Source organism: Coregonus clupeaformis, chromosome 21 (genome assembly GCF_020615455.1).
Source record: "Coregonus clupeaformis isolate EN_2021a chromosome 21, ASM2061545v1, whole genome shotgun sequence".
Lineage (NCBI taxonomy): Eukaryota > Metazoa > Chordata > Actinopteri > Salmoniformes > Salmonidae > Coregonus > Coregonus clupeaformis.
The window spans coordinates 45,818,045-45,840,066 of record NC_059212.1 but is presented as its reverse complement, the minus strand read 5'-3'; the positions used below and the strand labels follow the sequence as shown (position 1 = coordinate 45,840,066).

The following is a 22,022-nucleotide window of genomic DNA, read 5'->3' as shown; positions in this document are numbered from 1 at the left end:
TGTGTTTGACTTCTGGATGACTGCAGTTTGGTATTGGATATGAGACTTTATATACCGCAATATGCTACTTAGAGTTACTGCACATTAAACACATACAGGTGTAGAATCTTCATTTGATTTTTTTCAAAATATGTATGAACCCCTACGAAAAAAAAATGTCCGTTCATTATTAATCCGTTTCCGGGTTGCTGCAGCATTATTTTCCTTCTGTGGGAAACGGATCAAATGAAGATACTATAGTTGTATAGTCCATGACAGACATAGATAGACTCCACGACCGAGTGAAGAGGTTCTGGATGACCGCCATCGTACACTGGGATGTTATGCTATACATGCCTATTCATTCTAATGACAGTTTACTTCACATTGCGGTATTAACTAACATTACATGAGTTTAATATGTGTCGTACACGGTTGTAATCATTAGAGTGATACTTTCTATGATTCTATACAGTAAGTGTTTCTATGTTTACACAAAGATCATGAAGCCCCTGAAGTTAAGGGAAATAGTTGTGGTTAACATAATGTCGCGAGTTTCTAGCTGGTAATGTTTTGGCCCGGAGGCTGTGTCCGTGTGTCCAGGAACCCCGTAATGACATCTCAACCCTACGTGTTGGAATTGTTGTTTCATGTTACATTCTGACACTGATTAAAACGTCTGACTGGATGCCGATCAGAATGAAACACACATCCTCACCTGGATGGATTGATCGATTGTCATATTACCATTAATAATCAATAACATCACTGCCTGTTTATGTCTTCCCTCCCAGGTCACCATCGTCATCAAGTACTTCTTCCAGTTTGGCTTCTTTCCCTTCAACCAGAACCTAATGGTGGATGGGAATAGACCCTATCACCCTCCCAACATCATCGGAGTGGAGAAGAAAGATGGATACGTCGTCTATGACCTCATACAGCTTCTGGCGCTCTTCTTCCACAGGTCCATCCTGAAGGTACGAGGAGCCGCTGATCTAGACTCAGTTTTGCCTTTTAGATTGTAGTGAATAAGACTACATGGACAGGGAGGGGACCTGGTCCAGGATCAGCGCTCCTACTCTGAGACTCTTTATGAATATGGGACCTTGATTCTCCTGTTATTTAGCTGAGGAGCAGTGGGATGTGATGAGTGTCTGTTCTAGCTGTTTGAGATACAGCTTTGGATTCTGTTTGTTTGAGCTTATTGTATGAATGTATTGTATAGTGTATTGTATAGTGTATTGTATGAGTGTTCATACTGAACTATCATGTTGTGATTTTGGTGAGCAGATTTATATGATCGAGAGTGATTGCTTACAACTCTTAAAACAATGTGATTGTTTGTTTGTTCATACTCCATTGGTACCCGTCCTCTACCTCTCCTCTACCTTCCTCTACCTCTCCTCTACCTTCCCGCCACTTGGTTTGGTACCGAGCTTTATCCCCGTGTCTCTTCTCTGTATTGTCCCGCCATAGTGTCATGGTCTCTGGGACGAAGACAACCTTAAGGACACCAAGAAGGAGATTCTCCGGCGGGACACTGAGTCAGAGGAGGACGAGAGGAGGGAGAGGGAGGCCACTCCCGTCCCCTCCACCCCCCGCGAGAGGAAGGGCTCCACCCAGACCCTCAGGTCCATAAACCTGGGCATGGGCACCTCCATGGACTCTGTGCATTACCTCCAGCAACAGCAGCAGACCTACCAGAGAAGGAAGAGCTCCAGCGGAGGGTCTCATATCTCCCACCGCTCGAGCCACTCTCTACGCTCCAAGAGAGGCAAGGACACTTACTTGATTTGACTTTACTTAGCCTTTACTTTACTGTACTTTACGATTTACTTTATTTTACTAAAGCGCCATACTTTTACTTTACTTAGTAGGGATGTAAAGATTCACCGATCGGTCCCTGGTTCCGCGGGAAGCCCAAACCGATCCAAATGAAGCGTGCATCGATAAGAAAAACTATTCAAACGTCACGAATCGCCGGGACACTAACGTTTTTTTACTGCTTTATTATGAAAATACCTCTACCTGTTGTGACTGAATGGATGGAGTCCTGTCCTTCAGCCCGTCAAACTTGCCTGCATGTAACTGCGTATTACATCAATCTACAAGTCAGATAACAACTGTGTGCACAGTAGGGCTGACCCCATTTAGTCCACCGGTCCATTGTTTGGTCGATCGAGATTCCCTTAGTCCAGCAGTCGCATTTATTTAAAACATTTCATGGCGCACAAGACAACTGTCTGATTGGCTCCCGTCTCAGTGGACTAATCCATTGCGGAGGCCACGGGGACGACACAGTCCATCACTCTTAAGACATGTGACACTGAATATGGTTATATTATGTAAAAAAAATTATGGTGCATCGCTAATAAATCTAATATTATTTTATAACATATGCGCTTTTGTCCCGCGTTGGACTCTCTGCGGTTTCTGAAACATAATCTTCAGTGCGCCGTAGAATTGGCGCCTTTCTCTATGTAGCTATGTGCATAATAGCAAAGTTAACCAGCATATTGGGATTGAGAACAATGCGGCGGAGGTAGCAGCAGAATGAGGAAACAGCCCTCGCCTAATTGTCTAAGAAAGTTGAGGAGACTTAATTAGGTCTATAATCAATAGCCTAACTGTTAAATGTGAATGGCTTTATAAATCATCCATATATATCTACAGAAATAAGACAGATCCTACTTTTGTTGCCTGTTTTAGTGTTTGTTTAATAGTTTACGGGAGCACCAAGCCTCATGCAAAAGGCAAAATGTCGGATAAAGCAATTTCACAGATGTGGCTGTTTTTAATAATAATAATAATATGCCATTTAGCAGACGCTTTTATCCAAAGCGACTTACAGTCATGTGTGCATAAATTTTTACGTATGGGTGGTCCCGGGGATCGAACCCACTACCCTTGGCGTTACAAGCGCCGTGCTCTACCAGCTGAGCTACAGAGGACCACGCTATGCTACGCTTTGCCATGCTGTATAAAGATGTGGCAGTTTTTTCATCTTTGCTGTATAAAGCCTTTGCATTTGTTTTCGTTAGAACAGACTGGTATTCCAGGTGACTACCTCATGAAGCTGGTTGAGAGAATGCCAACAGTGTGCAAAGCTGTCATCAAGGCAAAGGGTGGCTATTTGAAGAATCTCAAATATAAAATATATTTTGATTTGTTTAACACTTTTTTTGGTTACTACATGATTCCATATGTGTTATTTCATAGTTTTGATGTCTTCACTATTATTCTACAATGTAGAAAATAGTAAAAATAAAGAAAAACCCTTGAATGAGTAGGTGTGTCCAAACTTTTGACTGGTAGTGTAGCAGGGGATGTAAAAGCCATAACACAAGTTTTTCCATCAGCAGACTATGATCGATAATGTCAAAAGCTGCACTGAAGTCTAACAAAAACAGCTCCCACAATATTTGTATCATCAATTTCTCTCACCCAATCATCAGTCGTTTTGTGCAGCACATGTTGAATGCCTTTCCCTATAAGCAGGCTGAAAATCTGTTGTTAATTTGTTTACTGTGAAATAGCATTGTATCTGGTCAAACACAGTTTTTTCCAAAAGCTTACTAAGGGTTGGTAACAGGCTGATTGGTCGGCTGTTTGAGCCAGTAAAGGGGGCTTTACTATTCTTAGGTAGCGGAATGACTTTAGCTTCCCTCCAGGCCTGGGGGCACACACTTTCCTGTAGGTTTAGATTGAAAGAGATGGCAAATAGGAGTCGAAATATTGTCCGCTATCATCCTCAGTAATTTTCCATCCAAAGTTCCAAACGTTCATAACGCTTTTCAGACAGGCGTGAAATCCAAAGCTGTGTTATATATTTATGTCATAGCTACTTTCTAAAGCTAAATATTGACATATGTGATTCGGTCTTATGTAGCAAAATTTGAAATAGTGTTTTTTACATTGGATAAAAGTAGATACAGAGCTACAAAATGGTATATCATCCACTACAGTTGGGGAACCACGGGAAAGTAATTCTGCTTTGAAAGTTGATAAACTTATAACCTCACTTTTGAGAAAATGTCCCTTGAATATTTTCGTACCTACTGGAGAGCTCTTCTTTGTCTACACACATTCAGCATAGTTCACACCCTCTTAAGCTTTAGCCCCACCCATCTCTTTAAGGATTCACATGTGAGGCCATGTACTAAACAACCAAAGATTTCAAGACTAAAGGCTGGTTTATACTACGGGTGTGTTCGTAAATTTAATCTGGAGTGCCAGAGTGCGCTCTGGGTGTTCGTAAACTCAGAGCATTGTCAGATTGGCCGTTCGTAAATTCAGAGCGTTTCGCTCACGGAGCGTTCAGAGCGCACACTGGACGCTCTGGACGAAAAGTAGGGTTGATCTGAGCGTTCTGTCCTAACAACAGCAGTCAAGCACCCAAGCTAACGTTGGCTAGCTTGCTAGCTACTTCCGGACACAAATGAGAGAACACCTCACTCTGACCATTTTACTCGTCCTAGCAGAGCTTGTTAGGCTGTTTTTATGTTATCCAGAGGGTTGGTGACTGCAACTGTGCTGCTGGCAACAATTTAATTATGCTTTTTCGCCAATGTTTACTGACACCGGCCATATTCAACGGTGTTGAGCGTTCGTCAATTCGTCAGTTATTCTGCGCTCTGGCAAACTCAGATGAGAGTGCTCTGAAATCAGAGTAGATAGCCAGCGCAAATTTACCAGCTATGTCTATTGACAGTTGTCGCAGTGACATCATGAACATTCTATTGAAATGGTTAACGTTACTTGCATAGTGGAGTCTTTTGTTTTGATATATAGCTAGCTAGCTAAATAATCAGACATAATCCCAACTCATAACGTTACTACCCTGCATGAATCTGCAGGTAGCTAACCAACCAGGTTCAATGTTAGCTAGCTAACATTAGGCTATAACTAGCAATGCAAATGGCTCTGAGATACAAATAATATTACTACACAGATCATACACGTAACGTTAGCTAGCTAGCCAGCCAGCTAACGTTAGTAGGCTAGCTAACAGTACACTTTAATTTGAAATGAAAACGACTTTCTGACACAATTAGAAACGTGTAATATCTGAAAATGTAGCTAGCTAGACTCTCTTACCCGAATACATGGATGGACGCTTCTCCCTCTCTGTCACGGATGCCATGGTTGCCCTTAGTTTGAAGATGTAATCCGGAGACAGGTGTTTTATACAACAGCCTTCTGTGTGTTCTCTTTTCAACTCCGTCTGCATATTTGCAATCAAACGGCAGAATTTTCTCAGTCTCCTTAGCTATCATACTCTAATTCCACTGATTTCAAAACTCGGTCCTCCAGAAAGTGGAGAGCAACACTTATGCAGTTCTACTACGTGAAATCTTTTTAAAAAAGCTGCGTTAGAAAGGATTACCTACACATACTGACCAGCTCATATTATAGACAGAAGCGTGCTACATGGCAGACCAATCCGAACTCATCTCTTGGCATGTCCAGCCCACTCATTATCTCAGCCAATCATGGCTAGCGGGAAGGTTGCTGTCTTTTTCTGTGGCTAAACCAACTAGGCTCGTAAATTAACAATTGTATTCGTATTTACAGATGGCATACAAGTTTGTTATTAAGACACATGGCAGTTCACATGTTCCAGAAGGCATTTCTGCCAAAAAAAGTTAACGTTCAAATGGCTCTCCTGTGAAGTAGTGACGTGGGACATACGCCTAGTTTCCTGAAACGAGTCACATATTACTAGCTGAAAACATTTGAATCTACTGTATGACAAGTTAATCAGTGGGTGATAAGGATTTCAGATAAAAAGTGGGGGAACAAAAACACCCCTCCCTAATCTGATAGTGGTAGATGCTCAGTCAAAAACATCCCTCCCTAATCTGATAGTGGTAGATGCTCAGTCAAAAACACCCCTCCCTAATCTGATAGTGGTAGATGCTCAGTCAAAAACACCCCTCCCTAATCTGATAGTGGTAGATGCTCAGTCAAAAACACCCCTCCCTAATCTGATAGTGGTAGATGCTCAGTCAAAAACACCCCTCCCTAATCTGATAGTGGTAGATGCTCAGTCAAAAACACCCCTCCCTAATCTGATAGTGGTAGATGCTCAGTCAAAAACACCCCTCCCTAATCTGATAGTGGTAGATGCTCAGTCAAAAACACCCCTCCCTAATCTGATAGTGGTAGATGCTCAGTCTTCCCTATGGCTCTACATCATTCACACGCACAGGGCCGCTCAGCCAGAGAGGAAGAGGCAAAGCAAGAGGGTTAACTACGTCCAAAATCTGTCTTCTCCAGCAGGTTGCGTTTTTCTTCTTTTTTTTCACCCACTAAGCCTGGAGTTTTTGTATAGAGGTCAGGAGAGATTGTCGAATTTGGTTATGGTTGTGCCAGTTGTTCACAAGCGTATCTTCCCTCTCATTGGCTAGAATGGTCCCACCTGATCTTGCCTCCTCCCGACTGCCTTTCATTTTTTAAGAAATTTATTTTCATTGTTAGAGCGAAGTTTACATTAATTTACTTTTCTGTACTTTAGTTATCTACTTAATTTACTTTACTTTTCTTAGCTATTTACTTTACTATACTTTACTTAGCTATTGACTTTACTGTACTTTTCTACTTACTTTACTTAACCACAAACTTACTTTACTTTGCCACCAACTTACTTTACTTAGCCACTAACTTACTTTATTTTACTTTGCCACTAACTTACTTTACTTTGCCACTAACTTACTTTACTTTACTTTGCCACAAACTTACTTTACTTTGCCACAAACTTACTTTACTTTGCCACAAACTTACTTTACTTTGCCACTAACTTACTTTACTTTGCCACAAACTTACTTTACTTTGCCACTAACTTACTTTACTTTGCCACAAACTTACTTTACTTTGCCACTAACTTACTTTACTTTGCCACAAACTTACTTTACTTTGCCACAAACTTACTTTACTTTGCCACTAACTTACTTTATTTTACTTTGCCACTAACTTACTTTACTTTGCCACTAACTTACTTTACTTTACTTTGCCACTAACTTACTTTACTTTGCCACTACCTTACTTTACTTTGCCACAAACTTAATTTACTTTGCCACAAACTTACTTTACTTTGCCACTAACTTACTTTACTTTGCCACTAACTTACTTTACTTTGCCACTAACTTACTTTACTTTACTTTGCCACAAACTTACTTTACTTTGCCACTAACTTACTTTACTTTGCCACTAACTTACTTTACTTTGCCACTAACTTACTTTACTTTGCCACCAACTTACTTTATTTGCCATTAACTTACTTTACTTTGCCGCTAACTTACTTTACTTTGCTACTAACTTACTTCACTTAGCCACTAACTTACTTAACTTTGCCACTAACTTACTTTACCACTAACTTACTTTACTTTACAGTACAATAGGGTTGTAACATGCGTTGCCATGGTTTCCCCAGGCAGCACTAACTCCAGGAACAGTAGCCATAGAGACGGGAGTGAGTCAGTGCAGCAGAAGACTAAGAAACAGCTGATCATGGAGAAACTCAGAGAACAGATGATCAAAGCCAAGACCTTCACTATCAAGAGGTGGGATTGACTGGTTGAATGATTGATTGGTTGATTGACTGACTGATTAGTTGGTTAATTGGTTTACGTTTACATTTACATTTTGGTTGATTGGTTGATTGATTTTATTTGTATCATTGTCTCTCCAGGACCATGGAGGTCTACCTCCCTGTACGTCAGTTCTTCTACGACTTGGTCCATCCAGAGTACAGCGCTGTGACAGACGTCTATGTCCTCATGTTCCTGGCCGACACCGTTGACTTCATCATCATCGTCTTCGGCTTCTCCGCTTTTGGGGTATGTACGTCTGGTCTCTCTTGGGGTATGTACACTACCGTTCAAAGGTTTTAGAACACCTACTCATTCAAGGGTTTTTCTTAATTTTTTACTATTTTCTACATTGTAGAATAATAGCGAAGACATCAAAACTATGAAATAACACATATGGAATCATGTAGTAACCAAAAAAGTGTTAAACAAATCAAAATATATTTTATATATTTGGGGTATGTCTAGTCTCTTTTGGTGTATGTCTGGTCTCTTTTGGGGTATGTCTAGTGTCTTTTGAGGTATGTCTAGTCTCTTTTGGGGTATGTCTGGTCTCTTTTGAGGTATGTCTAGTCTCTTTTGGGGTATGTCTGGTCTCTTTTGGGGTATGTCTAGTGTCTTTTGAGGTATGTCTAGTCTCTTTTGGGGTATGTCTGGTCTCTTTTGAGGTATGTCTAGTCTCTTTTGGGGTATGTCTGGTCTCTTTTGGGGTATGTCTAGTCTCTTTTGGGGTATGTCTGGTCTCATTTGGGGTATGTCTGTCTGGTCTCTTTTGGGGTATGTCTAGTCTCTTTTGGGGTATGTCTGGTCTCTTTTGGGGTATGTCTGGTCTCTTTTGGGATATGTCTGTCTGGTCTCTTTTGGGGTATGTCTGTCTGGTCTCTTTTGGGGTATGTCTAGTCTCTTTTGGGGTATGTCTGGTCTCTTTTGGGGTATGTCTGGTCTCTTTTGGGGTATGTCTGGTCTCTTTTGGGGTATGTCTGGTCTCTTTTGGGGTATGTCTGGTCTCTTTTGGGGTATGTCTGGTCTCTTTTAGTGTATGTCTGGTCTCTTTTGGGGTATGTCTGGTCTCTTTTGGGTATATCTGGTCTCTTTTGGGGTATGTCTGGTCTCTTTTGGGGTATGTCTGGTCTCTTTTGGGTATGTCTGGTCTCTTTTGGGTATGTCTGGTCTCTTTTGGGGTATGTCTGGTCTCTTTTGGGGTATGTCTCTTTTGGGGTATGTCTGGTCTCTTTTGGGGTATGTGTGGTCTCTTTTGGGTATGTCTGGTCTCTTTTGGGGTATGTCTGGTCTCTTTTGGGGTATGTCTCTTTTGGGGTATGTCTGGTCTCTTTTGAGGTATGTCTCTTTTGGGGTATGTCTGGTCTCTTTTGGGGTATGTCTGGTCTCTTTTGGGGTATGTCTAGTCTCTTTTGGGGTATGTCTGGTCTCTTTTGGGGTATGTCTGGTCTCTTTTGGGGTATGTCTGGTCTCTTTTGGGGTATGTCTGGTCTCTTTTGGGGTATGTCTAGTCTCTTTTGGGGTATGTCTGGTCTCTTTTGGGGTATGTCTGGTCTCTTTTGGGGTATGTCTGGTCTCTTTTGGGGTATGTCTGGTCTCTTTTGGGGTATGTCTGGTCTCTTTTGGGGTATGTCTGGTCTCTTTTGGGGTATGTCTAGTCTCTTTTGGGGTATGTCTGGTCTCTTTTGGGGTATGTCTGGTCTCTTTTGGGGTATGTCTGGTCTCTTTTGGGGTATGTCTGGTCTCTTTTGGGGTATGTCTGGTCTCTTTTGGGTATTTACCTCTAGGTCTAGAGCTATACACTAACGCTAACCCAGAGTTGAACATCTACAAATCCTCTTATCTTACCTTATCTCATCTTTTCTTATCGTATCCGTCAGAAACACTCGGCGGGAGCAGACATCACGTCGTCCCTGTCGGAGGACCAGGTTCCCGGAGCCTTCCTGGTGATGGTTCTGATCCAGTTTGGGACAATGGTGGTGGACCGGGCCCTGTACCTCAAGAAGACAGTGCTGGGGAAGGTCATCTTCCAGGTGGTCCTGGTATTCGGGATACACTTCTGGATGTTCTTCATCCTGCCCGGACTCTCTGAGAGGTAAATACTCACCTTGCGGAGTAAATTAGTTAATAAATCTGATTTATTGGTTGATTGCTTGCTCAATTAGTTGTTGAATTAGTTCATTTGTAAACATATCCAGTTCTTTCAGATCTCCCTAGGGGGTAGGGGCTCGTGATCGATTAAGGATTCATCATTAGTAGCAGTGTTATGTCATTAGTAACTGTGTTTATCATTAGTAACCTTGCTTAACAGTATGTATACCTCTGTCCACTTTGCAGGCGTTTCAATGAGAACACAGTGGCCAAGCTGTGGTACTTTATCAAGTGTATCTACTTTGGGCTGTCAGCCTATCAGATCCGCTGTGGCTACCCCACCAGAGTCCTGGGTAACTTCCTCACCAAGAGCTACAACTACGCCAACCTCTTCCTGTTTCAAGGGTGAGTTAGGACAGGGGTTCCCAAGCGTTTTTCGGGCCAGGGACCCCATTTGTGACAGCAAATTCGCGGGGGAACTCAGTCCGGCTTTAAACTTACTGTTGAAAGTTGTAATAGTAGAATGCACAAGGTGCAATTTCAAAATTGGGTTAGTGCATCATCAGTATTCCTCTTGTCATGTCAGTCATTGCATACCTTAGAGAGCTACTTATAACTCGTCAGAAATGTCCAAATAGCCCATGGATATTATTGCAATGTTTGAGTCACTCAAATATCAAATGAATACACATTAGAAATGGTAAAATGTTTTAGAATTGCAAGAAAATGTGCTTTAAAACTGCAAAATGTTGTCTGCACCCCATGACAAAATGTGTAGAATTGGAGGAAATAAGCTTTAAACCTGCAAAATGTTCTCTCCGCCAACAAGAGGGGTGTGAACAGTTTGTGTCATGAACAGTGCTTGGGCCCTTAGAAATAGACGTGGAGTGGGATGGGAGGCGGGATGTTCCCCAATGCTGCAAGGGGGGGGCCTGAGTGAAAAGGTTTGGGAACCCTTGCAGTCTTCGACAGACCTCTTGGCCAAATTCATTTAATCTGTTGTAGCAGGGAACCTGGAACCTGGCCGGGTATGGGAACCATTGAGTTAGGACACTGTGGGGGGTAGTAGGACATTCAACTCACATTAAACATAGAGGAGTTTATCACTGTTGCACTGTGTGCACGTCTCAAATCACTCCCTATTCCAGGACTCTGACTTGACTCCAGGACTCTGACTTGACTCCAGGACTCTGACTTGACTCTGACTTGACTCCAGGACTTGACTCCAGGACTCTGACTTGACTCCAGGATTCTGACTTGACTCCAGGACTCTGACTTGACTCCAGGACTTGACTCCAGGACTCTGACTTGACTCCAGGACTCTGACTCCAGGACTCTGACTTGACTCCAGGATTCTGACTTGACTCCAGGACTCTGACTTGACTCTGACTTGACTCCAGGATTCTGACTTGACTTCAGGACTCTGACTCCAGGACTCTGACTTGACTTCAGGACTCTGACTCCAGGACTCTGACTTGACTCCAGGATTCTGACTTGACTCCAGGACTCTGACTTGACTCTGACTTGACTCCAGGACTTGACTCCAGGATTCTGACTTGACTTCAGGACTCTGACTTGACTCCAGGACTTGACTCCAGGACTCTGACTTGACTCCAGGACTCTGACTCCAGGACTGTGACTTGACTCCAGGTCTCTGACTTGACTCCAGGACTTGACTCCAGGATTCTGACTTGATTTCAGGACTCTGACTTGACTCTGACTTGACTCCAGGACTTGACTCCAGGATTCTGACTTGACTTCAGGACTCTGACTTGACTCCAGGACTTGACTCCAGGACTCTGACTTGACTCCAGGACTCTGACTCCAGGACTGTGACTTGACTCCAGGATTCTGACTTGACTCCAGGACTCTGACTAGACTCCAGGACTTGACTCCAGGATTCTGACTTGACTCCAGGACTCTGACTTGATTTCAGGACTCTGACTTGACTCTGACTTGACTCCAGGACTTGACTCCAGGACTCTGACTTGACTCTGACTTGACTCCAGGACTGTGACTTGACTCCAGGACTCTGACTCCAGGACTCTGACTTGACTCCAGGATTCTGACTTGACTCCAGGACTCTGACTTGACTCCAGGACTCTGACTTGACTCTGACTTGACTCCAGGACTGTGACTTGACTCCAGGACTGTGACTTGACTCCAGGACTCTGACTTGACTTGGACAATTTTCATGACGTGTAACATGACCCGGACTCGACCAATGGTGACTCGGACTTGGACTCGACCAGTAGTGACTTTGTTGTCAGAAAGTCTCCCTTGCATAATTCAACATGCTATACTGTATATGAGAAAGAGGCTATGATTTGAGAGCCAGTGTCACAACCCAGGTGTGTGTGTGTGGGTGTGTGTGTTCACCTTCAGGTTCCGTCTGATCCCGTTCCTGACTGAGCTGCGTGCAGTGATGGACTGGGTCTGGACCGACACCTCCCTGTCCTTATCCTCCTGGATCTGTGTGGAAGACATCTACGCACACATCTTCGTCCTCAAGTGCTGGAGGGAGTCAGAGAGGGTTGGTTGTGTATCCTCCCCTGTTCATGTGTCTGTGTATGTGGGACCAACAGGGTTCGAAGTTCGAACCCGAGCTCTGCCCACTGCGCCACAAGACTGTGTTAGCTTAGCCCACTGAGCTAAAGCCCAAGAAGGCCCACTGCCTTCTGTTAAATAAATAAATAAAAATTACAACCTGCATTTGTGTTGCAAAGTTTGATTTGATTTAAACATTAGCTCTGGGAGTTAAGACAAGTCTTCAGATCTAAGGCAAGATTACCCAGATAACCATGGACAGGGGAGGATACAAGACCAACCCACTCGTCATGGGAGTGTGATACACCGAACCAACCACCTTACATCACATAAGTCTATGGATGCATCCGAAATGGCACCTTATTCCCTACATAGCGCACTACTTTTGACCAGGACCCATTGGTACCATATTGCCTATGGACTACTTGGGCCCTGGTCACTTTATACGGAACAGGTGTGCCATTTCCTCCTCCTCCTCTCCCCTCCCCTCCAGAGGTACCCTCAGCGCCAATAACTATAGTCCTCCTCTCCTCTCCCCTCCAGAGGTACCCTCAGCGCCCATAACTATAGTCCTCCTCTCCCCTCCCCTCCAGAGGTACCCTCAGCCCATAACTATAGTCCTCCTCTCCCCTCCCCTCCAGAGTTACCTCCAGCCCATAACTATAGTCCTCCTCTCCCCTCCCCTCCAGAGTTACCTCCAGCCCATAACTATAGTCCTCCTCTCCCCTCCCCTCCAGAGTTACCTCCAGCCCATAAATATAGTCCTCCTCTCCCCCTCCCCTCCAGAGTTACCTCCAGCCCATAACTATAGTCCTCCTCTCCCCTCCTCTCCCCTCCAGAGGTACCCTCAGCCCATAACTATAGTCCTCCTCTCCCTCTCCTCTCCAGAGATACCCTCAGCCCATAACTATAGTCCTCCTCTCCCCTCCCATCCTCTCCAGTGGTACCCTCAGCCCATAACTATAGTCCTCCTCTCCCCTCCCCTCCAGAGGTACCCTCAGCCCATAACTATAGTCCTTCTCTCCCCCTCCCCTCCAGTGGTATCCTCAGCCCATAACTATAGTCCTCCCCTCCTCTCCCCCCCAGAGGTACCCTCACTCCCTCCAGCGATACCCTCAGCCCATAACTATAGTCCTCCTCTCCCTCGCCCCTCCAGAGGTACCCTCAGCCCGTAACTGTAATCCTCCTCTCCCGTCCCCTCCAGAGGTACCCTCAGCCCGTAACTGTAGTCCTCCTCTCCCGTCCCCTCCAGAAGTACCCTCAGCCCATAACTATAGTCCTCCTCTCCCCCTCCTCTCCAGTGGTACCCTCAGCCCATAACTATAGTCCTCCTCTACCCCTCCTCTCCAGTGGTACCCTCAGCCAATAACTATAGTCCTCCTCTCCACCTCCAGTGGTACCCTCAGCCCATAACTATTGTCCTCCTCTCCCCCTCCAGTGGTACCCTCACCCCCTCCAGCGATACCCTCAACCCATAACTATGGTCCTCCTCTCCCCTCCCCTCCAGTGGTACCCTCAGCCCATAACTATAGTCCTCCTCTCCCCTCACCTCCAAAGGTACCCTCAGCCCATAACTATAGTCCTCCTCTCCCCTCCCTCCAGAGGTACCCTCAGCCCATAACTATAGTCCTCCTCTCCCCTCCCCTCCAGAGGTACCCTCAGCCCATAACTATAGTCCTCCTCTCCCTCTCCTCTCCAGAGTTACCCTCAGCCCATAACTATAGTCCTCCTCTCCCCTCCCCTCCAGAGGTACCCTCAGCCCGTAACTATAGTCCTCCTCTCCCCTCCCCTCCAGTGGTACCCTCAGCCCATAACTATAGTCCTCCTCTCCCTCCCCTCCAGAGGTACCCTCAGCTTATAACTATAGTCCTCCTCTCCCCCTCCTCTCCAGAGGTACCCTCAGCTTATAACTATAGTCCTCCTCTCCCCTCCCCTCCCCTCCAGTGGTACCCTCAGCCCATAACTATAGTCCTCCTCTCCCCTCCCCTCCAGAGGTACCCTCAGCTTATAACTATAGTCCTCCTCTCCCCCTCCTCTCCAGAGGTACCCTCAGCTTATAACTATAGTCCTCCTCTCCCCTCCTCTCCAGAGATACCCTCAGCCCATAACTATAGTCCTCCTCTCCCCTCCTCTCCAGTGGTACCCTCAGCCCATAACTATAGTCCTCCTCTCCCCTCCCCTCCAGAGGTACCCTCAGCTTATAACTATAGTCCTCCTCTCCCCCTCCAGAGGTACCCTCAGCCCATAACTATAGTCCTCCCTCCCCTCCCCTCCAGAGGTACCCTCAGCCCATAACTATAGCCCTCCTCTCCCCCTCCCCTCCAGAGTTACCCTCAGCCCGTAACTATAGTCCTCCCCTCCCCTCCTCTCCAGAGGTACCCTCAGCTTATAACTATAGTCCTCCTCTCCCCCTCCTCTCCAGAGGTACCCTCAGCCCATAACTATAGTCCTCCTCTCCCCCTCACTTCCAGAGGTGCCCTCAGCCCATAACTATAGTCCTCCTCTCCCCCTCCTCTCCAGTGGTACCCTCAGCCTATAACTATAGTCCTCCTCTATCCTCCTCTCCAGTGGTACCCTCAGCCCATAACTATAGTCCTCCTCTCCCCCTCCCCTCCAGAGTTACCCTCAGCCCGTAACTATAGTCCTCCTCTCCCCCTCCAGAGGTACACTCAGCCCATAACTATAGTCCTCCTCTCCCCCTCCAGAGGTACCCTCAGCCCATAACTATAGTCCTCCTCTCCCCTCCTCTCCAGAGTTACCCTCAGCCCATAACTATAGACCTCCTCTCCCTCCCCTCCAGAGGTACCCTCAGCCCATAACTATAGTCCTCCTCTCCCCTCCCCTCCAGAGGTACCCTCAGCCCATAACTATAGTCCTCCTCTCCCCCTCCAGAGGTACCCTCAGCCCGTAACTATAGTCCTCCTCTCCCCCTCCTCTCCAGATTTACTCTCAGCCCATAACTATAGTCCTCCTCTCCCCCTCCCCTCCAGAGGTACCCTCAGCCCATAACTATAGTCCTCCTCTCCCCTCCCCTCCCCTCCAGTGGTACCCCCAGCCCATAACTATAGTCCTCCTCTCCCCTCCCCTCCAGAGGTACCCTCAGCCCATAACTATAGTCCTCCTCTCCCCCTCCCCTCCAGAGGTACCCTCAGTCCATAACTATAGTCCTCCTCTCCCCTCCAGTGATACCCCCAGTCCAGAACTATAGTCCTCCTCTCCCCTCCCCTCCAGTGATACCCTCAGCCCATAACTATAGTCCTCCTCTCCCCTCCCCTCCAGAGGTACCCTCAGCCCATAACTATAGTCATCCTCTCCCCTCCCCTCCAGTGATACCCCCAGCCCATAACTATAGTCCTCCTCTCCTCTCCCCTCCAGAGTTACCCCCAATCCATAACTATAGTCCTCCTCTATCCTCCCCTCCAGTAATACCCCCAGTCCATAACTATAGTCCTCCTCTCCCCCTCCAGAGGTACCCTCAGCCCATAACTATAGTCCTCCTCACCCCCTCCTCTCCCCTCCAGAGGTACCCCCAGCCCATAACTATAGTTATCCTCGCCCCCTCACTTCCAGTGGTACCCCCAGCCCATAACTATAGTCCTCCTCTCCCCTTCCCTTCCAGAAGTACCCTCAGACCATAACTATAGTCCTCCTCTCCCCTCCCCTCCAGTGATAGCCCCAGTCCATAACTATAGTCCTCCTCTCCCCTCCCTCTAGAGGTACCCTCAGCCCATAACTATAGTCCTCCTCTCCCCCTCCAGTGGTACCCTCAGCCCATAACTATAGTCCTCCTCTCCCTCTCCAGTGGTACCCTCAGCCCATAACTATAGTCCTCCTCTCCCGTCCCCTCCAGAGGTACCCTCAGCCCATAACTATAGTCCTCCTCTCCCCTCCAGAGGTACACTCAGCCCGTAACTATAGTCCTCCTCTCCCTCTCCAGTGGTACCCTCAGCCCATAACTATAGTCCTCCTCTCCCGTCCCCTCCAGAGGTACCCTCAGCCCGTAACTATAGTCCTCCTCTCCCCCTTCCTCCAGAGGTACTCTCAGCCCGTAACTATAGTCCTCCTCTCCCCCTCCAGAGGTACCCTCAGCCCATAACTATAGTCCTCCTCTCCCCCTCCAGAGGTACCCTCAGCCCATAACTATAGTCCTCCTCTCCCCCTCCAGAGGTACCCTCAGCCCGTAACTATAGTCCTCCTCTCCCCCTTCCTCCAGAGGTACTCTCAGCCCGTAACTATAGTCCTCCTCTCCCCCTCCTCTCCAGAGGTACCCTCAGCCCATAACTATAGTCCTCCTCTCCCCCTCCAGAGGTACCCTCAGCCCATAACTATAGTCCTCCTCTCCCCCTCCAGAGGTACCCTCAGCCCATAACTATAGTCCTCCTCTCCCTCTCCAGTGGTACCCTCAGCCCATAACTATAGTCCTCCTCTCCCCTCCCCTCCAGAGGTACCCTCAGCCCATAACTATAGTCCTCCTCTCCCCCTCCAGAGGTACCCTCAGCCCATAACTATAGTCCTCCTCTCCTCTCCAGTGGTACCCTCAGCCCATAACTATAGTCCTCCTCTCCCCGTCCCCTCCAGAGGTACCCTCAGCCCATAACTATAGTCCTCCTCTCCCCTCCAGAGGTACACTCAGCCCGTAACTATAGTCCTCCTCTCCCTCTCCAGTGGTACCCTCAGCCCATAACTATAGTCCTCCTCTCCCGTCCCCTCCAGAGGTACCCTCAGCCCGTAACTATAGTCCTCCTCTCCCCCTTCCTCCAGAGGTACTCTCAGCCCGTAACTATAGTCCTCCTCTCCCCCTCCTCTCCAGAGGTACCCTCAGCCCATAACTATAGTCCTCCTCTCCCCCTCCAGAGGTACCCTCAGCCCATAACTATAGTCCTCCTCTCCCCCTCCAGAGGTACCCTCAGCCCGTAACTATAGTCCTCCTCTCCCCCTTCCTCCAGAGGTACTCTCAGCCCGTAACTATAGTCCTCCTCTCCCTCTCCAGAGGTACCCTCAGCCCATAACTATAGTCCTCCTCTCCCCCTCCAGAGGTACCCTCAGCCCATAACTATAGTCCTCCCCTCCCCTCCAGAGGTACCCTCAGTCCGTAACTATAGTCCTCCTCTCCCCCTCCTCTCCAGATTTACCCTCAGCCCATAACTATAGTCCTCATCTCCCCTCCAGAGGTACCCCCAGTCCATAACTATAGTCCTCCTCTCCCCCTCCTCTCCCCTCCAGTGATACCCCCAGCCCATAACTATAGTCCTCATCTCCCCTCCAGAGGTACCCCCAGTCCATAACTATAGTCCTCCTCTCCCCCTCCTCTCCCCTCCAGTGATACCCCCAGCCCATAACTATAGTCCTCCTCTCCCCTCCAGAGGTACCCCCAGCCGCGGGGCCAAGCTAAGAAGCCGGTGGTGAAGTATGGGATGGGAGGGATGATCGTCATGCTTCTCATCTGTATCATCTGGTTCCCTCTACTCTTCATGTCTCTGGTCAAGTCTGTGGTGGGGGTGGTCAACAAACCACTGGACGTCTCCTTCTCCATCACCCTGGCAGGGTTCCAGGTACTGTAGCAGAACTACTGATAGGTCCATCAGTTGATCGGGATCGAGATTGATCCGTCAGTCCCTCGGTCCGTCAGTGAGTGAGTCAGTCAGTCAGACAGACAGACAGACAGACAGACAGACAGACAGACAGACAGACAGACAGACAGACAGACAGTCCAGTCTATCCATCTTTCCATCCATCTATCCATTAGTTGCGCGATATGGGTCCATTGGAATTGACCCAACCTGTTGGTGACATGCTGTTCTGTAGATCACATCCTACATTGTGTTTTCCAGCCCATAGAGATAGCTAGAGAACTCCTCTTTGTAGCTGTGCCATTATGGCGTCTGTGACAGCACGCGCCGTTGAAGCTATCCCCATTTTGAGGTAGTCAATTTACTTTATTATTTTGTGTTTAAAAAAAAAAAAAGTGTAAAGCTAGTATTGGTGATCTATAGCCACCTGCTAAAACGGTTTACATCAGAGATGAGTCCTCTAACGGTTTACATCAGAGACGAGTCCTCTAACGGTTTACATCAGAGACGAGTCCTCTAACGGTTTACATCAGAGATGAGTCCTTGTTTTCCAGCCCATCTTCACCATGAGTGCTCAGCAGAACCAGCTCAAAGAAGTCTCCAGCCGTGACTTCCATGGCACCTTTATGAGGTCATACCAGCTCTACCCTGTAAGCACACGGTTACAAGGATTTGATGTATTTTCATGCAACTACTCCGTGTGTTGTCTCACTGGATTGGTGGCCGAGCGTAGGACAAATCTCCATTGTAAACGGATGTTCTCGTCCTTTCCTCTCCTCTCTACAGAAAGCGATGCAGTGGTTGGAGTCCTACATGCCAGAGGACCTGACCATAGCTGAGTTGGAGGGCAGCTCTAACAGTCTGTGGACCATCAGTCCTCCCAGTAGAACTAACATCATGGAGATGCTCAACTCCAAGGAACAGTTCCCCATCACTGTAGCTTGGTCTGTCCAGCGGTAAGAACAGTTCCCCATCCCTGTAGCTTGGTCTGTCCAGCGGTAAGAACAGTTCCCCATCCCTGTAGCTTGGTCTGTCCAGCGGTAAGAACAGTTCCCCATCCCTGTAGCTTGGTCTGTCCAGCGGTAAGAACAGTTCCCCATCCCTGTAGCTTGGTCTGTCCAGCGGTAAGAACAGTTCCCCATCCCTGTAGCTTGGTCTGTCCAGCGGTAAGAACAGTTCCCCATCCCTGTAGCTTGGTCTGTCCAGCGGTAAGAACAGTTCCCCATCCCTGTAGCTTGGTCTGTCCAGCGGTAAGAACAGTTCCCCATCCCTGTAGCTTGGTCTGTCCAGCGGTAAGAACAGTTCCCCATCCCTGTAGCTTGGTCTGTCCAGCGGTAAGAACAGTTCCCCATCCCTGTAGCTTGGTCTGTCCAGCGGTAAGAACAGTTCCCCATCCCTGTCGCTTGGTCTGTCCAGCGGTAAGAACAGTTCCCCATCCCTGTAGCTTGGTCTGTCCAGCGGTAAGAACAGTTCCCCATCCCTGTAGCTTGGTCTGTCCAGCGGTAAGAACAGTTCCCCATCCCTGTAGCTTGGTCTGTCCAGCGGTAAGAACAGTTCCCCATCCCTGTAGCTTGGTCTGTCCAGCGGTAAGAACAGTTCCCCATCCCTGTAGCTTGGTCTGTCCAGCGGTAAGAACAGTTCCCCATCCCTGTAGCTTGGTCTGTCCAGCGGTAGGAACAGTTCCCCATCCCTGTAGCTTGGTCTGTCCAGCGGTAAGAACAGTTCCCCATCCCTGTAGCTTGGTCTGTCCAGCGGTAAGAACAGTTCCCCATCCCTGTCGCTTGGTCTGTCCAGCGGTAAGAACAGTTCCCCATCCCTGTCGCTTGGTCTGTCCAGCGGTAAGAACAGTTCCCCATCCCTGTAGCTTGGTCTGTCCAGCGGTAAGAACAGTTCCCCATCCCTGTAGCTTGGTCTGTCCAGCGGTAAGAACAGTTCCCCATCCCTGTAGCTTGGTCTGTCCAGCGGTAGGAACAGTTCCCCATCCCTGTAGCTTGGTCTGTCCAGCGGTAAGAACAGTTCCCCATCCCTGTAGCTTGGTCTGTCCAGCGGTAAGAACAGTTCCCCATCCCTGTAGCTTGGTCTGTCCAGCGGTAAGAACAGTTCCCCATCCCTGTAGCTTGGTCTGTCCAGCGGTAAGAACAGTTCCCCATCCCTGTAGCTTGGTCTGTCCAGCGGTAAGAACAGTTCCCCATCCCTGTAGCTTGGTCTGTCCAGCGGTAAGAACAGTTCCCCATCCCTGTAGCTTGGTCTGTCCAGCGGTAAGAACAGTTCCCCATCCCTGTAGCTTGGTCTGTCCAGCGGTAAGAACAGTTCCCCATCCCTGTAGCTTGGTCTGTCCAGCGGTAAGAACAGTTCCCCATCCCTGTAGCTTGGTCTGTCCAGCGGTAAGAACAGTTCCCCATCCCTGTAGCTTGGTCTGTCCAGCGGTAAGAACAGTTCCCCATCCCTGTAGCTTGGTCTGTCCAGCGGTAAGAACAGTTCCCCATCCCTGTAGCTTGGTCTGTCCAGCGGTAAGAACAGTTCCCCATCCCTGTAGCTTGGTCTGTCCAGCGGTAAGAACAGTTCCCCATCCCTGTAGCTTGGTCTGTCCAGCGGTAAGAACAGTTCCCCATCCCTGTCGCTTGGTCTGTCCAGCGGTAAGAACAGTTCCCCATCCCTGTAGCTTGGTCTGTCCAGCGGTAAGAACAGTTCCCCATCCCTGTAGCTTGGTCTGTCCAGCGGTAAGAACAGTTCCCCATCCCTGTAGCTTGGTCTGTCCAGCGGTAAGAACAGTTCCCCATCCCTGTAGCTTGGTCTGTCCAGCGGTAAGAACAGTTCCCCATCCCTGTAGCTTGGTCTGTCCAGCGATAAGAACAGTTCCACCAGGAAAACACCATTATCAAAAGTGACCGCAAATGCGATTATGCATGCTTTTATTATAAAGGTGCATTTTTATGGTGTAAATTATCTTCCCCAAACTTGAAACTCACGCGCTGCTTATGTATGCCAGTTAGGCTCTACACCCCTTTGTAAAGCGGATTAATGTGCTTCATTTTAAGAAGTTATTTGATCACTTTAGTTGTGATACAAACCTTATCAAAACATATAGGCCTATGGGCTAGGCTACATGAGGTGTGCGACTATGATTAGAAAAAGTCACAAGAAAAAGAAATGTGCTGTTTCTTGCCTTAAGCTGGGCATCATTCACAAGTGATAGGCTAATATTGTCACCCATCATACTATTCTTGATTTAATCTTGTCTTTACATTATACTGAATAATATGTGTGAAATTTGATTTAGAATGGACCATTATCATGCACCTGTCTCGAAACAGGGGCAGGGGAAAAAATACATGTCATCTATGCACTTAAATAGCGAATGGAGGACGCTTTTCCCCGTGTGTGGTGAGTGTGATGGAAGGAGTCAGGCGCAGGAGGGTAATCACCCAACACAGAGTTTATTCCTTCGTTACACATAATACGCTGGAATAGCGACAAACGAAACAGGCACAGTGAAAAATATCATCCCTGGCAATACACTGTAACGGTATCTCCATACAATACATCAGGCACAGGGAAATATCTACCCTGGCAATACACTGTAACGGTATCTCCATACAATACACAGGCACAGGGGAAACATCTACCCTAGCAATACACTGTAACGGTATCTCCATACAATAAATAGGCACAGGGGAAATATCATCCCTGGCAATACACTGTAACGGTATCTCCATACAATACACAGGCACAGGGGAAATATCTACCCTGGCAATACACTGTAACGGTATCTCCATACAATACACAGGCACAGGGGAAACATCTACCCTGGCAATACACTGTAACGGTATCTCCATACAATACACAGGCACAGGGGAAACATCTACCCTGGCAACAAAATGGTACGAGTATCTCCACCGAGCTACACTACTCTCACAATAAACAATCACCCACAAGGACAAGGGGGGCAGAGGGAACACTTATACACAGACTAATGAAGGGATTAGAACCAGGTGTGTGTGATTGACAAGACAAGACAAATGTGATGATAATTGGGGCGGCAGTGGTTAGTAAGCCAGTGACGACGAACACCGAAGCCTGCCCGAACAAGGAGGGGAGGCAGCCTCGGCGGAAGTCGTGACACTGTGGTTTATTTTCATGCCAGCCATGTACTGTAGGCTGTACTCCTGTTGTAAAGAGAAGCAATGTACTTAATATTAGAAAAGTTGAGAAATAAATATAGTAGGCCTAGCCTATAGAAAGCTGA

The 22,022-nt window shown here is 47.4% G+C and overlaps 1 protein-coding gene across 1 annotated transcript in view; it reads left to right on the top strand.

The window, feature by feature from the left end:
• The window catches only part of LOC121534514 (piezo-type mechanosensitive ion channel component 2), a gene marked incomplete at its 5' end in the record, with an annotated part of 210,421 nt that overhangs the window by 156,839 nt on the left and 31,560 nt on the right, over nucleotides 1–22,022 (top strand). The window contains 10 exon segments of the mRNA XM_045206050.1: nucleotides 774–956; nucleotides 1,456–1,753; nucleotides 7,412–7,541; nucleotides 7,670–7,817; nucleotides 9,449–9,663; nucleotides 9,906–10,064; nucleotides 12,045–12,192; nucleotides 17,570–17,758; nucleotides 18,331–18,426; nucleotides 18,563–18,732. Coding sequence (XP_045061985.1) covers nucleotides 774–956; nucleotides 1,456–1,753; nucleotides 7,412–7,541; nucleotides 7,670–7,817; nucleotides 9,449–9,663; nucleotides 9,906–10,064; nucleotides 12,045–12,192; nucleotides 17,570–17,758; nucleotides 18,331–18,426; nucleotides 18,563–18,732 — 1,736 coding nt within the window.